This window comes from Desarmillaria tabescens (genome assembly GCF_030435595.1).
Source record: "Desarmillaria tabescens strain CCBAS 213 chromosome Unknown EV420scaffold_116, whole genome shotgun sequence".
Lineage (NCBI taxonomy): Eukaryota > Fungi > Basidiomycota > Agaricomycetes > Agaricales > Physalacriaceae > Desarmillaria > Desarmillaria tabescens.
This window is the reverse complement of record NW_026848415.1, coordinates 97,383-116,123: the sequence shown is the minus strand read 5'-3', so window position 1 is coordinate 116,123 and position 18,741 is coordinate 97,383. Positions and strand designations below refer to the sequence as shown.

Below are 18,741 nucleotides of genomic sequence, written 5' to 3'. Positions count from 1 at the left end.
TAGTGGCTCCAGATCCTGCGTAAGAAGTACGTTTCGATGTAAAAAGCAAATCATATTACGCACAAACAGAGTACGCGTTTTGGCGCCCAATCCTCGTCCTCGTCACAGGTATAAGAATAATCAAACAGTAGATCTAGAGAATAACGCGCTATAGAAATATAGGGTAGGAATGTGCGTGATACATATCCAAAGAAGAAAGAAGAGATCAAAATGGCTTAGGGTTTGACTGAGATCTAGTGATCTGGGGGTGGCGGAACCAGCGTTACCGTGCTAGCGTCGTAATTATTCGTGATATGGGTGCGATCGTGTTACGTGTCATCGAGGGCGCATTCAAAGGCGTGCTCAAGTCGCGCGGTGGAACTGGGAGGTCGAAACACGGATGATTCTAAGGACTTGCAAAGCGCTTCAAAATAGCTTCCTCGCATCATCGGCGCCGAATCCACCAGAAGTCATCGCATTGACCAAAGATTTGAGTTTGGGTCCGATCTTGGGTAACTGTAGTATTCGTGAGAAAAGATTCTACGCGTTTCCAGGAGACATACGTTGAAGAGCAGCCGGTCGATCATCGCTCCACATTCCTTGACATCTTTTATATAGGTTGCCTTCGAGTGGCCCGTATCCTGTACGGCAGAGGAGAGGTCGGCATAGTAGTACTTGACAGGTAATCTGGAGCGGTCAAAGTGCTCCACCGTAGGAGAACAGGTGCCAGCACCAATGTCTACCATGAACGAGGCAAGGTTGAAGCACGACAGTTCAGATATGTAATGTTCATGAAGAAACGTGAGGCCCTGCCGACCATGTGAATGTTGGTTCATCAAGCTCAGCTGTTAACACTCACCTCTAGTGACTGCCTGAAAAAGTCCAGGTAGTTGGCCACATTTCGAAACGGAGGTTTGTCGAATTGGAACAACCGCTGCAAGCATAGGAACACTTTCTCGTCGCGCTCCACGGCGCAAAGGATGTGGGGAAAGGGATTCCAGGGATCCGTGCGATACTCTGGATGATTAAATTCCAGAAGAAGGAAGAGCTCTGGAGAAGTTCGCGACAGCGATTTTATCATAAGGGAGTCATTGGATGTAGGAGTAGATGGTTCCACCATGACCTATACAGAAGCGGCATTAAAGCGGTGTCAGTGCCATATTGCAGTAACATGTATACCACGCACGAGACTGTTGGTTTCGTAAAGGCCAGGATCCTTCAACAGCAGGTCATCGATAAGGTTCTCGTAGTCGCTGCGCAGTAAAAAAATAAACACCCTAGGATAGCAGGAGATACGACACAGGACGTACATATCGTAGACGACAGATGAGCTAGTCGAAGTGGACGAGTCCGACTCCGAATCACACGACGACCAACCGCTTCTGTAATACGAGCTCGCGTCGTCGTCGCTGCTTTCTATGCGAACCATGCGCTGCAGCGGGTGACCCAGTCCCCATCTCGGATAGGAGTCGATGTCCTCAATTGTCCCGTCAGAACGAGCATCGTCGCTATCACTGTCACTGTCGCTGTTGTCCGAGTCTGTGTGCTCCGGCGACTCAACTATATCTCTTCCCAGAATTATCTGGACGGAACGCGACATAAGTCGCGATGGGCGGGTAGAAAAGGGTGCCATTTAAGCGATGTCCAAATGTGATTTACTTCCGCTATTTGCTTGAACTGTCGTTATCATAGGAACTGGGGTCATCGAGCAAGCCCTTAGAGTAGAGTGAAGTGAGGCATAGCGGATAGCAGCAGTGACAAGCGCTCAGATACGTGGTAAGAGGAAAGCAGGGAACGGGGAACGCCGGAAAGCGCTCGGGATTATGACATGTCCAAATCCGGCCTTCAACTCCAAGGTGCTGAAGCATTAAGGGGATGTCACTTTTACCACGCTGGCACCTTCACAGACGATGCTAAGATTCTTAGCAAGTTGTGGGATCAGACAAGATGAACGTGAATAGACAAAGCGCAGCAGTTTACTCGTATTTTTACGGCACGCCAAGGATATATTTTCGAGTCGAATTTTCAAATACGTTTTAATGATTTGCTCTAATAAATACTAGGCGGAGACCAAGTATCTTTCTTCAACCATTCCGCCATCATCTCTATGAACTGTTCAGGGTTCGTCGATTGCGACGGACACTTTAGCTGGTCCATCCTCAAGGTAGCCAGAAGATGACCCTCTTCAAACTGCTCCGGAAATCCTGCAAGCACACGAAGAACATTATACTTCCCACCCTCCGGACACATATTAGGCTCTGTGATTCCTTCAATCATTGCCCTCGATCGGATCGATGCCCGTGTCCGTAGTAGTCCTAAGTGGAAACGATAATCAGACCAGAACTATTTATTCATGAAACAAACAGAACTCACAGCGTACTTCTTTAAGAAATATTTGGGAGTAACAGCGTCCACGTACTGTTTTATCTGGAAGGAATTGAGCCCACTCGCCTGGCCAACCACGACTTTAACCGCTTAGCGCTATCCATAGATATTGTGGCCGTCCCAAAGCATCTGGCGAATTGTCGTTAAGTTCCACCAGAAAGAACATACTAGGTCCCATCGCCGTCTCGGGATAGAATATTCCAATATGATCATCCGGTCTGATATGAGCCACAAAACCAAAACAGTTTTCAGTCTGCTCCCTGACTTTACTATTAGCTGCCTGAGAAGTCAAGAGTCCGCCATATTCCGGTAAATACTATGGTTCAGCCCAGATGCATTCTAAGTACCCTTGATTGGATACCGTCGGGGCTCGGTAGGCAGGGAAAGAGAAAAGGTCTCGGCTACGCTTATAATGCAAGCAGTAGATGCCAAGGTGTGCGCACGTACGTTATCTAGGGAAGCGAAGGGTCACAGTAGTCGTCAACATCCCGAGACCGGAGACGTTCTCGAAATGTTGTTAATGAAAGGACGCGGTCATCAATTGAGAGCGGTGTTACGCGTAACGGTAAATTTCTGTGTAAATGTTTGGTCTGAGTCTGGGACATGGGTTTGCTTGGCTCAAGTGTGACCTTTCGTCTATATGGCCGAGACGGTCAGCTACGACGCGTTTCATACAAGTTTTGTATAATACTGTATACATTGATAACGTCCTACCAGGCTATCAGTGCACAAATCAAAGCAACGAAAAGACTGAGCTCACAAACTGCTTCTACTTCATCCAGAACCATCTTCGCACCCATCACGATGATCTCCCACTCGACCTTGTGCAGTCGCTCCTCATACGCCTCTATCACCTCACCCTCCTCAAACGGTATCTCCCGGACGACAATTGGCTCTCCCCGATCAACCTGCTTGACTACTCGATGCACCATAGCCCCAGAACGAGTAATCTCTCCCTTTTGAAACGCCTCATACGCTCTCTCAATAGCACTAGCTCCATCGAATTCTCCAGGAAGCGCAGGATGGAGGTTGATCACCGGAATCGACCTCTCGTCCGTGTACACCAAGTCCAGGAATCCTTCCCCGAGAACGTGCATCCACCCTGCTAACACAACGAGATCAGGCTTTTCCTGAAGGACGATTTTTGCGATTTCGATATCGTAGTCAGTCCGTGTCTTGCCTGGGTTAGTCTTGAGGAAGGTTTGGAGAGCCAGGTATGCCGTTCGTATGGGTGGGTTGGCTTGTGCTGCTCTGGTGAGACCATATGCCGCTTTTCGGTTCGATAAGACGAGACAGATTTCCACGTTTGGGAGGGCCGGGGTGTTCTGAGCGTCGATGAGAGCTTGCAGATTTGTACCTGCGTTGGGATTTTTAGCTCAGACACGATATTAGTGCAACATCAGAATTTAGAGTACCTGAGCCGGAGATTAGAACGACTATTCGTCGTTTGGGTGCCCATAACGAAAGTGCTACTAATGGCAGCTGAGCATGAGATAGTGGTGGTAGGCGTCGAAGCGCCATCAGTACATCGCCCTTCCTATTATGGGAGCTTCATGCCAAGTTTTCGAAACTTTCGTTATGCTTTCGAATTATCCGCCATCCTAAACGTACGTATTCATACGTATATACACCATTGCAAGTACAATAAAATAAATTAGTCCATTCTTGTCATACCTCCCGAGTCATATTGATCTCCCGGAGTCAAAGTGATAGTAAGGATTAAAACATCCCGATGATGTCGACGTGCAGATTAGTGCGTCATGGGTACAGCTTTAAGCTGCTCCAATCTTGATGAGAGGGAAGAGTCGGTCAGACTGCAAGACGGCATCAGTAACTCGAAACGCTAGCACCGACGTAGAAACGAACCTTTTAGGTGTCCGGTACCGATAATATACGAAACTAGCAAGGCTCGTCTGCAGACCGACCCAAATAGCAAGGGACTGGAACAAAAAGACCATCAATATAAACGTAAAATGCTCACATAAAGCGGGAGACGACGAACCTTTCGGCGAGCCAAGTATGTGTAGTACATGATGTTGATGAGGATTTAACGTTAACGTTAATTAAGAATAACTGAGGAGTGCAGAGAGTGAGTTCAGGCGAATAAACCAACGGTGGCTGGAGAGCAGATGGTCAGGCAAATATTCGTTTATATACCTCAAGACATACCCTTGCAAATCTGATGCAAGTGATGGTCGGATGGGTACGGCGAGCATCCAGACGAGGCTCGACAGGCCTAACCACCGCTTAAGCGCTGAAAACATACCACGGATCAACGCCGTGCATTTTAACCAACAAGTCTCGAATGCTTCGATGTGGGGTCGAACGGTCGGTTACCAAGCCTGGACCGCCGGTACAAGAGGTGGTAACGCTCTCCGGGGAAAACAGGAACACATTTTGGCACAGCCCAAAATTGCCCGCTGCTTCCAGACTTACAATCACCGCCGTGGCTATAGGCTCCAGCACAAAGTCGCGTCATTCTGAATATTCGAGTCGTATGGCTGAGGAATGCAGCGTCCGGATACCGCCGCAGAGGATCCTGGCGCTATCGGTAAACTTTTCTCCCGTTGACATGGTCTGCGAAAAAGACCATTGAGTGAGCTCAACGTACATAAAGGTAAAATGATGCATATGACAGATTGATCAATTTCCCGGTACTCTTCAATACACTAAATACCTCAATCTGTCATTTTCATCAACCTCGGTCATACTCAATAGCTCAGCAACGGCCGCCAGCGGTACCTCCCCCTTGAGATGGCGTTTCCTTCCCTGCCGCGCGGGGGAACATTGAGGACTATAAGTAGGTATGGAGTAAGTCCTAACCAGAACCAGGTGAAGCTTTCGTATTCGATGAATGCGAGAGCCAACTCCAGTCTTGTTTGTATGCGTGTTTCTTCATTGGCGAGCATACCGACATTCCTCCCGATGTCGTTGCTTGGAAGTGCTTGTACGCTGGAGTTTTGAGTTCTACGCCAAAGTTCTCGCCACGTCCACCGTCAGCCCAGAGGCTTTCATCCTCAACGACGTCGACTATAGTAGCGACCATAAGGAACATCTTATTCGTCATCTTCCTACCGCTACGATTATTGAAGCGCAGTGTGCACTAATAGAAAATAGACAACGAAGTCTTACGCCAGCAGTACAAACGGCTGTAACCAAACACCTGTCCTAGGCATCAAAAAAAGGAATCCTAAGCATCACAAAGACCAGGCCTCAGAGCACACCATAACGGCTGGAGAACAATCGCCCAAACACCCCTCTGCCTAAACCGGAACCCAACATCATGAAGCCTCGCAAGTGCCTCAGTCCCATTCCCTCCCCCTCCACTCCAAAACACCTCCGCCGAAGCAGCAGCCCTAGGCCACACGATCGGATCCAGATTCGATGGAGAAGACTGCTCCGTCCAAAGGAGCTGCTGGCCACCCAGCACTAACCGGCTTTGCTTCTCCGTCAGGTTCGCTGTGGGGTCGAATGAGTATGCCTGAAGGGAGGGGTAAGTCACGGTAAGCATAAATAGGGTCAGATAATGATACCTTTTGCCACGTCTTGAACGGATCACACCAACTATTCTGATCCACAGTATTCCCGAGCATCTCCCCAGCACCACAATCAAGATAAAAGTAATCCGACGCCGCATGAACGAACTTGAACCCTCTTTCCGCAACAGCTGCAGCATGCTCAGACGAGAGCCACACCATCACAACCGTGTCGTTCCCAAGAGTCGTAATATTATAATCAAGCAACATCTCCTCCCACACAACCGGCGTCTTCCCCGCCACACGCAGAGCACCATGAGTAGCCTCAGTAAAAAAATCCAAAGCCTGCGTAATCGTGATCCCTCTCGCCGCCAGATCCGCTTGAGTCACATCATCCTGGTCATAACAATTGAAATTGATCTCATCCCCCCCAGTCGAGAAATACTTGCTAGGGAACATGGACGATATCGCCGAAACCAGGGAAGCCGTGAAATCCACAGTATCACTAGACGCGACGCGGAGCTGTCCAGCGGGGGGTTCTTTGATCGCCATTCAATCAGTGGTCTGGGAAAGCTCAGAAAGCTAAAAGACGCACCACCTGCGTAGTCCTGCCACGGAGTGGCCCCGGAACAAGCAATGTGATCAGGATACGCTTCTGCAATAATGCCCGAATGCCCTGGAGTATCAACCTCGACCAAAACGTCGATACCGCGCTAGGTAGCTATGATTCAATTAGCGTCACTGGGGCACGAGAAATTACGTACAGAAGCCGCATACGCGACGATATCCTCAATATCAGCAGTAGAGTAAGTCATGGAAGAAGAGTAGGCGCCTTTGGCGGACAGGCCAGGGAATTTCGCAACTTGAAGAGGGAAACTCTGGCTGTCTGTTACGTGCCAATGAAACGTGCTCATCTTGACCCAACTCATGGCATCTAGCGTGCGTTTGAGGTCGGAGACAGGGAAGCTGATAATTGGAGTCAGTAGAAAAGACTTTCAGAGAATGAGGACCGCGTACAAATTTCTTGCTGTGTCAAGCATTAATCCACGGTACGGCTGGGATGCATGTTTGAAAAGAAGATTCAAAGACGTGAAAATTTTACGTCATACATAAGCTGGAGCATCGACAATATCCACCGGTGCTTCGGGAGTATACACCGTGTCTTCCCAGTCATACCACAGTTGGCTAAACGTCGTCAGACCTCTGAACAAACCCAGTGTCGAGTTGGCAGTGACGGTAGCGTCTGACCCATCAGCAGGGATAGCGAGAGTATAACTCTCCACGCGGGTCCCCAGCTCCGCTACCGCCTCCTTCGAGATACTCGCCACTTCCCTTCCTTGGAAGACAAGTGTGAGCCTCTCGAGACTCGCAGCACTAGCAATGACACCGGCGTCGTTCGCCCCACGTCCTACCACCAGGCGCTGGAGCTTATCGTTGTACAGATACTGTTTAGTACGCGATATCGCATCAGTGAGGTCTGCAGGTGGAGAGTCGATGCCCGAGAGCGCGATGTCAAATGAAGGAGAGAGCCGGAGGTGTGTAGAGCCTGTTGAGAGGCTTTGTGGGAGAGGCCATAGAGCTGATACACGCAAAGCAACAAAGAGAAGCGGGACAAGGCGATAGGACATGGTGGTAAGAAGTCACGTCATGTATCCAACTGGGAAGAAGAGATAGGTATCGACTGTCGCTCGCATTCTCCTATGATCGGATGCAGTCTTCGGTGTTCCCTTCCGAGGTTCTATGATGGCGTTGACTAGCTCCTAGCCACGGACGGACAAAAGAGGTAAGTTGCAGCACAAGCTGGGAAGCTGAGAATCCTCGGGTGCCAGTCTCGTGACCGGTGCATGAGTTCGCGAGTTTATAGGATATCACTCAACTCGCTGGCTTTATGATAGCAGATATCGAGAAGTTGTTCCATGTTCGTCGAAGCGTTGATAATATCACAAGAAAATATAGTGCATTGTTTTGATATGACAAGTTTTCCAGTGTGTTAGACTGAGTGTGGATGCAAGTTTGGCTACCGTACTAGCAACATATCAGAATTAATTGAGGGTATTTTTCGAAAGGATGCATTCTTACCGCGAAGTAAATATAGTCCATCGTATCTACGCATTCTATAGGACTTGTCAGAAACACAAGACAGAGCAAGCATATCTGCTTACCATCGAAAGCATCTCTCCAAATCCATCCAAGAAAATATAGTACATATTGTTTTGATTTGGCCAGCCTTCCAATGTGTTAGAGGTGTGAATGCCAGTTTGGCTACGTAGTGCTGGTCCATATACGAATCAATCAAGGATATTTTCAAAAGGCCGCGTTCCTACCATAGAATAAGCATGCTTAGTCCATTGTATCTACGCATCCTACAAAACTTGTCAGAAACGAAACACAGAGCAAGCACATCTGCTTACCATCGAAAGCATCCCCATGTCGTCGATAATATCTTCAAAATCCATGTCATTCAGATTCATCGAAGATGTAGTACTTCCCGCTTGCAGTATATCCTGGGCCAGCTCATCCATCGAAATCTGTTCGCGGACAACACCATAAAGAATAGGCTTCCAAGCAGAGATATGCTGATATCCAGGCGTCGTCAACGCAGTCAAGTCAATTCTCAAAGGAAACGCCATCATACGCCCGTCGCGCTCCCATCGAAAACAGACAAACGCAAAGGCTCTACCCGTTCCTCCATTATCCCTAATCTCCTGAGCCTCCTTGTTATCAACTTCCATATTCGTAAGCCACGGCGCTTCAGAAAACGGAGTAACAGACGCCTTAGATAAGAAAATAGTCTGTTCCGGACGTCCACCAAGCCTGGTCAAGTCGCCGTACATCACATCGAGCTGCAGAAAACTATGAAGGAGATCGTCGGTGGTGTGTACGCGAAGGGCTTCCAAAGTCGCCCATTCAAATATCCATCGATGTTCCTGTATGTCTTTCGTTGTCTGAGAAGTACTCAGAGTGGATTTCGCACATACCTCAACCCAGGCGCTCCCATCAATGAAGCGCAGCTTTTCGCGACAATACTCTCTGTGTCGACGCCAATCGGATTTCTGACATGCCTCGCTCTACCAAAGGTAAGTAAATACGCGTCCAAATTGCCAGTGAGACTCAACGCACGCAATATCGTATGTACTGGCATTTCCCGCACATTCTCATCTTCTTACCCTCGTATCCCTTCTCTTTTCGCGGACATTGAAGAAAGTGACATACTCTCTCCGGCTTAGATTCCAAGTTGTTGATTATATGTTTGTTGTATATAAAGTAATGCGAGGGCATAATACAAGTAGTTGCGATATGTGGCAGTGTAGCAACTTGCATCTATTTGTTTCGGAAGTCGACGGCTCCTTCCTTCCCACCGCCGGCATCCTTGCCTTTGTCCAAAATCAAACTCCACACCGAGGAAAACTACAATTCATCTGCAGGATGAGTCAGCCCAACACGTCGAACCGCATTCACTAATTATCAAAATTACTGATTAAAACCGCAAATTATCCCAGTCAATACTTACTAGAAACAAGGCCCCATTTTCCCGTCTCATGCTCCTGCGCAATCCACGAGCCAGGAATTGTTGACGGCTGCACATGAATGAGAACCTTTACCAAGTCTGGGACGAAAAAATCGACCATCGTTGGCTAAAGGGTCAGCGACTCTTCAAAATAATATGGTGAGTGTTGATCCGGGTCGTCCCTACGAGAGTGTTCGATTCCATTCGGTCATTAAATTTAGGGGTAAACAAATACCATTGTCGTGCTCCCTGCTTTATCACATCCCTGACAAGCATCAGAGTGTATAGCCGGAGAAAATGGGGGAGCCTACCGCAAATGTTGAGGCATACTGACATCCCTCTTTGAACAAGTGACATCGCTGAAATATCATGATTGCGGGTTTCGAGACCGATACATTGCAACATACTGTGGGAAATTGATGACTCTCTCCGAATCGAGTGGCGAGTCACCATTTGAGCGTCCCCTTCCTGAAGCTATGGAGAAAAAACCGATAGTGTCCCCGGACCAGTCCGTGCTCAAACTACGCTTGCCAGACCACAATTTCCCTGTTTTCGCAAGTGTCATGAATGTGGAAATCTGAAGCTAGATGCCATGTACCAAAGATCGGCACGCCATGAATCCAACGGCGGTCTGCTTCGTGTATGTCCTTGTCGGTCAGTTCAAGGGGGACGTAAGGACCCGGACTAGGAGGGTCGTTGGTGGTGATGGTACGAGAGAGTTCTTCCACAAAGTTTTGATGATCTGAATATATGATATGCCATGTCGTGCCACGGTACGGATGGCCTCGATGTGTGATACAAATGCCTTTATACAAGATAAGAAGCAAGATGAGACAGACGAATCAGAAGTACCCTCAGGAACAATATCATTGTAAGGCCACATCGTCGTACCGATAGCCTTCCGAGACCAAAGATCTGGTGTGCCAAACTGTGAGCGGTGTTTGTAGCTATGAAAGTCTACATGATGGCCGCCACAAACCCAATCCTCCCAGAGCTGTATCAAAAGCATGTCCCCGTCCTCTGGAGACCAGATTGCAATGGAAAAATTGCCCGTGTTGAACCACTTATAAAAACCGAGGGATGGTATACCTTTGTTGGGTTGGATTCCAGCTTGAAGTAAGGTAACCATCCGCTTCTGAGATTTGTACAGTATTGGGAAGCTTTCGGTCGACATATGAGTAACAAAAGAAGCCAAAGGAGATGTCTCAGCATGTCTCAGCAAACGGGAAGTGAAAGCCTGCTTTATAAGTCAAGTAGTGGCAGTTGCCGGGTCCCCGATTCTTTCCTTTTTGTACGAAGAGACAGCAAGACTGTGGCCTTTTTTTTTGACCTCATAAATTTGTTAATATCATTCAAAACTTGATAGAATGTGAAAAAGTGGGGGTGCAATCTAACACCTAACCCGACCTGTGATATGCTATGCTTTGGCTATCTATTCGGACTTCTGTCCATCCCTGCACATGCATTAGGTTTAGAGAAAGAAAGTATTCCCTACTACGTACCTTGTACCATGCAAATGAAGTAGCCGTAGCTGCTGCTGTGGTTCTCTTTGCCACCTGCATTCTCCCTCAGACATCGACACCGCTCCAAACATCTTGCCTGACCTATGTGCACTCAAAGGTAACTCTACTTGGTGCTCCTCGCATGCCAAAATGCCAGTCCCAACCAAGCGCATCATCAGTATCGTGGCGGGTTCTTGATCATTGGGGTGTGCCTGCGCAAATATCATTACAACAACGAACCGACCAGCAGGAAACAACATACTTTAGCATTACCAGACACAAATCCAGATCGCGTTCTCGAACCGAACCTAAGAAAAAAAAGATTCACGTTGAAATAAATACGGGTTGGGCAAGGCACGTTTACCGTCTCCAAAGCCCGCTTCCCAGCGTCTTTAATTTGACTTTGCCAATGTTCGCCCACCATCAATACTGGGGCCTTGAAAGACTGGGTAAGTGTTTAGTTGCCGGGTACACAAAAGAAAGGGGAATGTACGTACCTCTGGTCGAAAACTAGTACTGAGATCGTCTGAGGCCATCTTCATCTATGCAGTCAATCAGTAAGAAAGCAAGCATTGGAAGAACAAGTAAACGTACCGTCAAGCCCATCCTCAAATATTCCCAGATGCGATGGTCTTGGCTTTTGGGTTGCCATGAGTTGCCTCCCTTCAACATTTGTGCAAGCCCGAAAGGAAATCAACTGCGAAGACGTGCTGTTTCTTGAGGCTCAGTTGACTAGAGTAAATCTTAGTAAGATAGTAAAGCCTAGTCCAACAAACACAATAAACAAGTCAGATCCTTACCATCGCTACGGACCACGGTCAGGCTAGTCAACTGTGGTTGTTTACATGAGTTTGCCGCGTAATAAATTGAGAAGGGCCGACTGCCGCTGGCGCAGACGCTGTTTGACAAACGAAATGAACGACTACGCTCCTTGAACTCACTGGTCTTAATGCATGTTGCGAGGCTGTTAGACTTCGTGAGCTCCATGAAACTCAAGCTTAAAAGTGTGAATGACCACGATAACCTCGGACACCAGGGATTGCGGCCGACATCCGGTAGGCCGGTCTGTCGGCCCAAAAAGGCCTTGAAAATATTGCCGTCATCTTTGGTCTTCGTCCAAAACTAAAACTTTTGAGGGTACGCATTATTCCTGTACGACAGCCTTCAACTCACTTGAATCCAGATGGCCACCACGACCGCCAAACCCGCCATAGAGGCCGTCACAAAATACACCAAAGCAACCTCCCTAGCGCGTTTCGGCCTCGTCCCCACCCCAAAAAAGAATCTCCCTCGAGACAAACGAACGCGACTACCCATCCCACCCACAACCATCATAACTCGCCAATTCGCCCCATGCCGGTTCGAAGACCATTACTACAACACCCTCCAAGACGACGTCATGTACATGACCTACGTCCATGAACGCGGTCCTCGCCCACCTCCCCGGCAAATCCGACTCAAATTCGACCCAGAAGACCCTTACTCCAAATACCGGAAAAATCCCCCAGTCGGCGGGTCTCATCTGGGACGACAGCCCCCGCCGCCCTCGTCGCCTGAAAACGTCACGAAGCTGGAGAAGATCCAGATACACACTATGGTAAAGCAGGCGGTGATGAGCAAGAGCGAGGTTCTGGGTGTGGTCATGGCTCTCCGGGCGCTATCAGGAGAGACGGAAAACGGTGGTGGAGGAAAACATACCGTGGAAGGCGTGCAAATCGTCAAGGGAAAGAAACAAGTCGGTGGCTGGCTAAGGCCCGGGATTCCCATCGGCGCCAAGGTCACAATGAAGGGCCAAAACATGTACGATTTCATCGGTACCCTCGTCGAATTCGTTCTCCCTCGTCTTCGGGAGTTCGACGGCCTTGCTCTCCCCATCGCCGGGTCCAATATAAACAAACCCAGCTCTGTATCTGGCGTCGTGTCCATGGGTTTGCCGCCTGAAGCTATGGGCTTCTTCCCTCAAATTGAAGTGAACCAGGAGGCCTACCCAAGGCAATACGGAATGCACATCCACTTCATCACCAACGCTCAGGGAGTTGGAGCACAGGACCGTGCTAGGGCATTGGTATCAGGATTCCAGATACCATTCATTCGCACTGTCCGACAGTAAAGGAAACTAGCTGGTAAGCACACCACCCTTTTCCGTCTCACCCGTAACTTACATCTTCCACAGTATTAGACTAACTTTATATACAACAAACATATTATCGACAACTTGGAATCTAAGCCAGAGAGAGTATGTCACCTTCTTCGATGTCCGCGAAAAGAGAAGGGATACAAGGGTAAGAGGATGACGTTGGTATACTAGTAGTATACCAACGCAATTGCTCTGAGTCATCTGCATGCTGCAGCCTTGGGATGTCCACCGTACCCGGTCTTGCTAGACGACCTTGTCGGTACGGTGTACGGTACGGCCGAATTCGTCATTCGCCTTCCGGACACTCTGGTCTATTGACTATGGTCTCGTAGAATCAATCCTCATTATGAGGAAGTGAAGACCGCTTCGGGAGCTTGGTTCCGTTCCTTCAGAGCATTTGGATTGGAAGCTCAACGGTAAGGCTCTCGGTTATACTGCTTTACAACTCTTACTGATCAGTGCATTTAATCGTTGTGACTTCAGCATGGGTCGTTGCGCTCGCAATTAACCTTTTTCTGCTAGTTGTCGTCTTCGGACGCAAAAAAGGAAGCTAGCTGGTAAGCACACCACTCTTTTCTGTCTCATCCATAACTTACATCTTCCACAGTATTAGACTATCTGATAATGATATCTATACCATATGCAATGAGAGTGTTCAGTAAAAATGCTAATGAGAGGTCAAGTACTTATACGATGCAGATACCCAAATAAAGAACGAAAACTATGCGACGATATAGCAGAGGGATAGAGAGAGAGAAAAAAAGGAGTGTTATACAAATCAAAGCTGACTCCCAGAGCCGCTGTCTGTCTGCCACGGGATCTCATTCAACCTCATCCGATCTCGAGTCGACTTCTTCGTACTCGGACGCGGCACACCAAATCTCGCAGTACTCCCCTGCCCATACACAGTCGCCGAAGTCTCAGACGCCGTCCTTCTCGTCTTCTTCGGAGCGACTGTCCTCGGAGACTCGGACCCAGTGCCTCTCGCCACGGGCTTTAGCCCGGGTTTCAGAACAGGGACGATCTCCCTCGCCAATTCTCGAACGAGCACCGCACCATCTCCGCCACTTTGGCTCAGGTTCTCCACGATACCCAGGAGCCCATACCTTTCGACGAGAACCGCACGATTGGGGTGTACCTCACAGACTGTTCGCAAAATACGGAGGAGGTTCAGCCGCACGACAGCTTTCGTGTTGTGTGCTAGCCGGTCGATGATCCGCTTGAAGAAGGCTGACGACTTGGTCATGGCGATGGTGATAGGCGTAGAGAGACGTGTCATCTTCAAGAAGGGATCAAGGAGATTCTCGAACGAATTTGCCTTGGCCGAAACAAAGCACTGGACTAAGGAGCTTATAGACTCCGGTTTCATGAGCTCGTCTTCGACTCGTGCAGTTTCATCTTGTAACCTGTCATAAGTATCAAGTCAGCCCAATAAGACTTTGAAAATATGTGCCACACGCCTTACCAAGACAAGATAGATTCCAAGGCGCTAACCTGGAAATAAGGATCTTCGAGTAGCTTCAAGTACAGCCTAGGACCATCTTGCTGCCACAAGTATGTCCGACAACTCTTCCCTGCGCTAGCCAGATCACACAGAATGGGCAAAGCAAACTGCTTCAACGGCGAACTCGTCTCTATGACCCGTTTGAGGCAAGGGATAATTCCAGCTTGTGCCGCTTCCTCTTGACGCGATTTGTTGAGGCGGCAAAGGTTAAAGCATGTCTGAAAGATATGATTGGACATTTCCTGCGTTGAAGGTAAGTAAATGATATCATAGTTGTAACGAAGACACATACTGTACTGTGAGGACCTGACGATTGTTCATCCAAAATGCGAACGAGGATCTCAATAGCGTTGGCATTCTGTAATACGTCCAGGAGTGTCGAGTTCATCGAGAGATGTTTCACAGCTTTCAACATCAACACGAGACATTCTGGCTCCAACAACTCGCATGCACGTAAAAGTCCTGTCGGGCAAAGCGTTTGGCAGAGTCCATCTTTTCAAGACATCAGAACTCACGGCGTATGACCTTCCTCGTACCCAACGCATTGCGAACGTGAATGTCCGACTGCGAAACCTGTGAAAATACCAATAAAATTTGTATAATCTTCATCTTCATATCCGTTGACGGCGTTCCTCGGTTAGCCATTACGTTGAGGAGTGCCGATGAAAGAGGGTCGAGAAGTCCTTCTCGAATGAACATTCGACAGAAATCGTTCTTCGTTGTGGGACTCTGAAGCTCAAACACACTTCCGATTCCATTAAGAGCGTGGACGACCAGTTCGGTCTGTTCCGCATAGTCTTCGTCAAGTAGGTCGACGAGCACCTTTAGACCTCGGCACCTAAATAAGGGTATAAGCAAAAATCGACAATTTCGGCGTCTCCGACCTACGAGATGAACATCTGAAGGGTCAGAACGGACGTGTGACAAAGAAGTCGGATGAAATTAGAGGCCTCCAACCGGCATTCAGAGGGGTACCTTTTGGAAGTAAAACCTGCCAGGTATGAGTTTTTCAGCGAAAACAATTGATATGTTGCGTACCCATCATGACTGGTATCCCACTAGAATAACTTGAACGAACGGAACACCAAAACCAGCCAATCCACTCACCCTATTAAACAGAAACTCTCGAGGAAGCCCAAATCCGCAGTAACAAGCTACCAATACGGTAAACATCTTGCGAGCAGCTGATGTAGATGCCTAACCCACCAGATTAACAATTTGCAACAACTTCATGTTAACGTCTCTTGAGCACTTGCCCTCCAGAACCTCCAAAATAGCAAGCATTCCATGTGATGACACCAGCTGGACTTGCATCTCCGGAGTATCGGCCATTATTCCGAGCTGTATTGATACAATTGTCAGTACAACAGTAGTATCAAAGGAGTTGTCGTAACAAACCAGCTGATCGCATGCGTCCCGCAATTGGAAGTCAGGCGCAGAAGGCGTGAGTTCATCGATAAGCTGATTGACTTGGGTGCACAGTCGAGCATATTTGTCTCTCTGCAGGTTTGCTTCCAGGTCATCCTCCGCAAAACCTTCATCAATCTCAGAGAATGGATCCTCTTCATCTGAGTTCTCATCCCCTAACTAAATAACAACAAATGAGTGGTAATGGTCAACGCCACGCGATAAAGCACGAACCCATGACTTATTCGATAGCCTTGTATTAAGTTGTAATGCCTGCATGGGTTGCTCCAGCGCTGTTGCTCAACCCATCAGTTCAAGCACTCGTGGTGACCTATGAATTCACTTACTGTTTCCATTTGGCTTCCCAAAGACATCTTCATAATCTTCATCATCCCCCTCCGCATACTTATCAAACTCTGGCGTACTCTGAGCCCGCTTTGCCTCCGCGCGACCAAACGACCCCCCACTGCTCCCAATTGTCCCAACAAATGACGACGACCGTGAATGAGAGCTTCGCATAGTGCCAGAAGGCGGTCCCGGAAGGGGAGCAGATGGAAACCTGATGGGACTGAGAGAAGGACGTGAGGTCCTCCTTGCTAACTCTGGCGCGGACTTTGGTGGCGCAGGGACGGAATTAGATAACGCAAAGGCCTTGATGTCGTCTGGGTGAAAGAGACCTTTGCGGACAGAGTTCTTCATCTGTGACATAGAAGCCGTTTGTTAGCATCAAAAGGGTATCCGGGAGCAATAGAGGGTTCACCTTGAAATTTGCGACCTTATTCTCCAATTCATTCTCATCCGCCAGGTCAGAATAGTCTTCCACTATGGGCTTCATTTCCGGTGAGGGCGCCTTTGCCAAGGGTATAGCACTGGTACCAGGACTTCGATTTGGCCGGATAGTCTGCGCGTTGTCATCCGTCTCAGTTTTATCATCGTCAGGCGGGGTCCGCTCCAGGGCTAAGCGATAATTATTAATATGGAAACGACAGAGGACATGCTGTGACGAACCCTGCAACTTGGTGAAAGATATCCCTTCCAAGAAATCATCATCCCAGTTGTCAGTCTGTACTTCTGGTGGCTGCAGGATAAACGCCAAAGGTTGAATCTTTTCCACTAAGCCTATTCCATTGGTTTTGGGAGCAGATCCCAGTTTCCATGCCGATGGGGCTGACGTTGACGGGCCCGAGCCAGCAGACGTAGACGTGGGTAAAGATGGCTTGAATGAATTGTCCGTAGGGGAGCGACTGGGCGAAGGTGGCCGTGATCGTGGTCCTCGGTGAGGGTGCTTGGATGGTCGTGAGGGCGCTGCATTAAAAGAACCGCTAGTTAGCCATGAGCAGTTGAGAGAAGTGTGAAGGCGGACATTTCAAAGCCTCGTTCCATTCTTGCACCTTGAGTACTGCTTCATCATAGTTGTAGTTGCTCAACGGTCTTCGATCTGCCGCTCTCGTCGCCGCCTCTCCGTTTGACATTTGTTTACGCGTTGAGACCATCCACGGATGCTTGAGAAGCTTCTTGGCCGATATTCGCAAGTTGCAGTCCTTCTGGAAGCAGTGATATAGGAAGTCTTTGACAATGGGAGACGCGCCCTCTGGTATCGGAGGGCAATCATCCTGGACGATGCGAAACAATGCAGGCATTGGCTCAAGCGTATAATAGGGCGGGTTCCCTTCCAAGAGTTCGATAACGAGGCAGCCAACAGACCATATATCCGACGCTGTTGTTGCACCAGACTGTTCAATTACCTCCGGCGCCACTGTTCAAGTCAATGTAAGTCCCGCAAGGATGAAAATGACACGCACTCCAGTAAGGACTCCCCACGACGGCATCATCCAAGGCACCGTTGGCAGTCGTACTCGCCACTCCAAAGTCCGCAAGTTTCACAGTCCCATCTTTGTTCGTGAGGATATTGGCGCCCTTTATGTCTCTGTGTATGACGCCCTGGTCATGAAGATAGACAAGGCCTTCCAGTACTTGGGAGATGTACACGGATACCAGGTTCTCAGGAAACTTTCCGAATCGCTTGGAAATATTGTGCAGTGAACCGTTCTCGCAGAACCTATGCCACTGATGAGAGGAGCATCGGAAGGGCAGATCGAAATGCGCACTCAAGAATGATGTACAGATACTCCCGTGTCTTTACGAAACCCTTGTACTTGACGATATTCGGATGCTGGAGGACAGTCAGGGTATAGCAGTAGCGGGGATGTTGCACACACGTTGAGGTTCTTCAAAAGGTCGATTTCGGACTATGTACAAAGGCAAAAGGTCAAGGGAAGGGATGGATGGAATAGACAATGAACGCACCATGATTTCTCCCAGCTCACTCTTTGGTATATTGCTCAATTGTATCTCCTTGACAGCAACGGTTTCTCCAGTGGCCCAGTTGAGTGCACCTTTGCGACGAATGAGCCGGATCTCGATGTCGAAGAATCAACACATACGGTAGACTTGACCAAAGGCACCCTTGCCCAGCGAGTCTCCCAGTTGCTACAGCTTGACGATGAGGACAACGACAAGAACATCGGGGCCGAACGCACATAATCATGGAGGGATTTCGAGCTGCCAGTCGACTTTGAAGGCGTCGCCATGTCCGTATTAGTAGGTCGTTAAAGCTCTTTCGTCCTCAGCGGCCAGAACGGAAAGAGAAGGCGTCTGTCACGACGAAAGAAAGAGAACAGAAGCCGGAACGCGCTTCCTGAGAGAGTGTCGCGTCCAGCACTGACCAGTTCCCAGTCAAGAAAGCGCCGGTACCGTGACCTAACGTCACCTATAATAGCTTTTTTGCTGCGCGCACTAGCGCCACTAGACCTCAAATCGCTATATTTATTGACATGAAAAAA

At 48.7% G+C, this 18,741-nt stretch overlaps 8 protein-coding genes across 8 annotated transcripts; 1 reads left to right on the top strand and 7 right to left on the bottom strand.

The window, feature by feature from the left end:
* Positions 1–405: 405 nt before the first annotated feature.
* Positions 406–1,579, bottom strand: EV420DRAFT_1487264 (uncharacterized protein; the record flags this gene model as incomplete). The annotated part of the gene is made up of 5 exons (XM_060470498.1): positions 406–495; positions 543–788; positions 839–1,102; positions 1,166–1,232; positions 1,290–1,579. The coding sequence occupies 5 exons, from the start codon at positions 1,577–1,579 to the stop codon at positions 406–408; spliced, it is 957 nt and encodes a 318-aa protein (XP_060322517.1).
* A 1,495-nt stretch (positions 1,580–3,074) lies between these two features.
* EV420DRAFT_1280868 (phosphoribosylglycinamide formyltransferase) lies at positions 3,075–3,885 on the bottom strand (the record flags this gene model as incomplete). Its single annotated transcript, XM_060468224.1, has 2 exons — positions 3,075–3,721; positions 3,780–3,885. 2 exons carry the CDS (start codon positions 3,883–3,885, stop codon positions 3,075–3,077), a joined length of 753 nt encoding a protein of 250 aa, XP_060322516.1.
* Positions 3,886–3,941: 56 nt separating this feature from the next.
* EV420DRAFT_1589028 (uncharacterized protein) lies at positions 3,942–4,689 on the bottom strand. Its single transcript, XM_060474880.1, has 4 exons — positions 4,631–4,689; positions 4,367–4,437; positions 4,231–4,304; positions 3,942–4,178 (listed from the first exon to the last, which is right to left on the bottom strand). The coding sequence occupies exons 2-4, from the start codon at positions 4,394–4,396 to the stop codon at positions 4,115–4,117; spliced, it is 168 nt and encodes a 55-aa protein (XP_060322515.1). The 5' UTR covers positions 4,397–4,437; positions 4,631–4,689; the 3' UTR covers positions 3,942–4,114.
* Positions 4,690–5,231: 542 nt separating this feature from the next.
* On the bottom strand, positions 5,232–7,543 carry EV420DRAFT_1589022 (N-acetylhexosaminidase). The gene is made up of 6 exons (XM_060474879.1): positions 6,950–7,543; positions 6,858–6,895; positions 6,605–6,806; positions 6,436–6,553; positions 5,898–6,379; positions 5,232–5,845 (listed from the first exon to the last, which is right to left on the bottom strand). Exons 1-6 carry the CDS (start codon positions 7,466–7,468, stop codon positions 5,555–5,557), a joined length of 1,650 nt encoding a protein of 549 aa, XP_060322514.1. The 5' UTR covers positions 7,469–7,543; the 3' UTR covers positions 5,232–5,554.
* Positions 7,544–7,697: 154 nt separating this feature from the next.
* EV420DRAFT_1589018 (uncharacterized protein) lies at positions 7,698–9,133 on the bottom strand. The gene is made up of 7 exons (XM_060474878.1): positions 8,961–9,133; positions 8,819–8,908; positions 8,252–8,767; positions 8,165–8,203; positions 8,018–8,112; positions 7,920–7,955; positions 7,698–7,865 (listed from the first exon to the last, which is right to left on the bottom strand). Exons 1-4 carry the CDS (start codon positions 9,117–9,119, stop codon positions 8,195–8,197), a joined length of 774 nt encoding a protein of 257 aa, XP_060322513.1. The 5' UTR covers positions 9,120–9,133; the 3' UTR covers positions 7,698–7,865; positions 7,920–7,955; positions 8,018–8,112; positions 8,165–8,194.
* EV420DRAFT_1589014 (uncharacterized protein) lies at positions 9,134–10,751 on the bottom strand. The gene is given in 8 exon segments (XM_060474877.1): positions 9,134–9,298; positions 9,352–9,530; positions 9,584–9,613; positions 9,660–9,707; positions 9,756–9,894; positions 9,947–10,153; positions 10,201–10,558; positions 10,570–10,751. 6 exon segments carry the CDS (start codon positions 10,520–10,522, stop codon positions 9,476–9,478), a joined length of 801 nt encoding a protein of 266 aa, XP_060322512.1. The 5' UTR covers positions 10,523–10,558; positions 10,570–10,751; the 3' UTR covers positions 9,134–9,298; positions 9,352–9,475.
* Positions 10,752–11,877: 1,126 nt separating this feature from the next.
* On the top strand, positions 11,878–13,144 carry EV420DRAFT_1589001 (60s ribosomal protein l7). Its single transcript, XM_060474876.1, has 2 exons — positions 11,878–12,973; positions 13,024–13,144. Exon 1 carries the CDS (start codon positions 12,034–12,036, stop codon positions 12,958–12,960), a length of 927 nt encoding a protein of 308 aa, XP_060322511.1. The 5' UTR covers positions 11,878–12,033; the 3' UTR covers positions 12,961–12,973; positions 13,024–13,144.
* A 334-nt stretch (positions 13,145–13,478) lies between these two features.
* On the bottom strand, positions 13,479–18,639 carry EV420DRAFT_1588997 (uncharacterized protein). Its single transcript, XM_060474875.1, has 20 exons — positions 18,439–18,639; positions 18,343–18,388; positions 18,206–18,294; positions 18,118–18,147; positions 18,007–18,071; positions 17,701–17,957; positions 17,262–17,654; positions 16,907–17,203; positions 16,659–16,855; positions 16,246–16,597; positions 16,133–16,191; positions 15,890–16,078; positions 15,698–15,832; positions 15,599–15,645; positions 15,530–15,549; positions 15,380–15,482; positions 15,007–15,329; positions 14,784–14,953; positions 14,453–14,733; positions 13,479–14,393 (listed from the first exon to the last, which is right to left on the bottom strand). Exons 1-20 carry the CDS (start codon positions 18,487–18,489, stop codon positions 13,766–13,768), a joined length of 3,732 nt encoding a protein of 1,243 aa, XP_060322510.1. The 5' UTR covers positions 18,490–18,639; the 3' UTR covers positions 13,479–13,765.
* Positions 18,640–18,741: the final 102 nt, after the last annotated feature.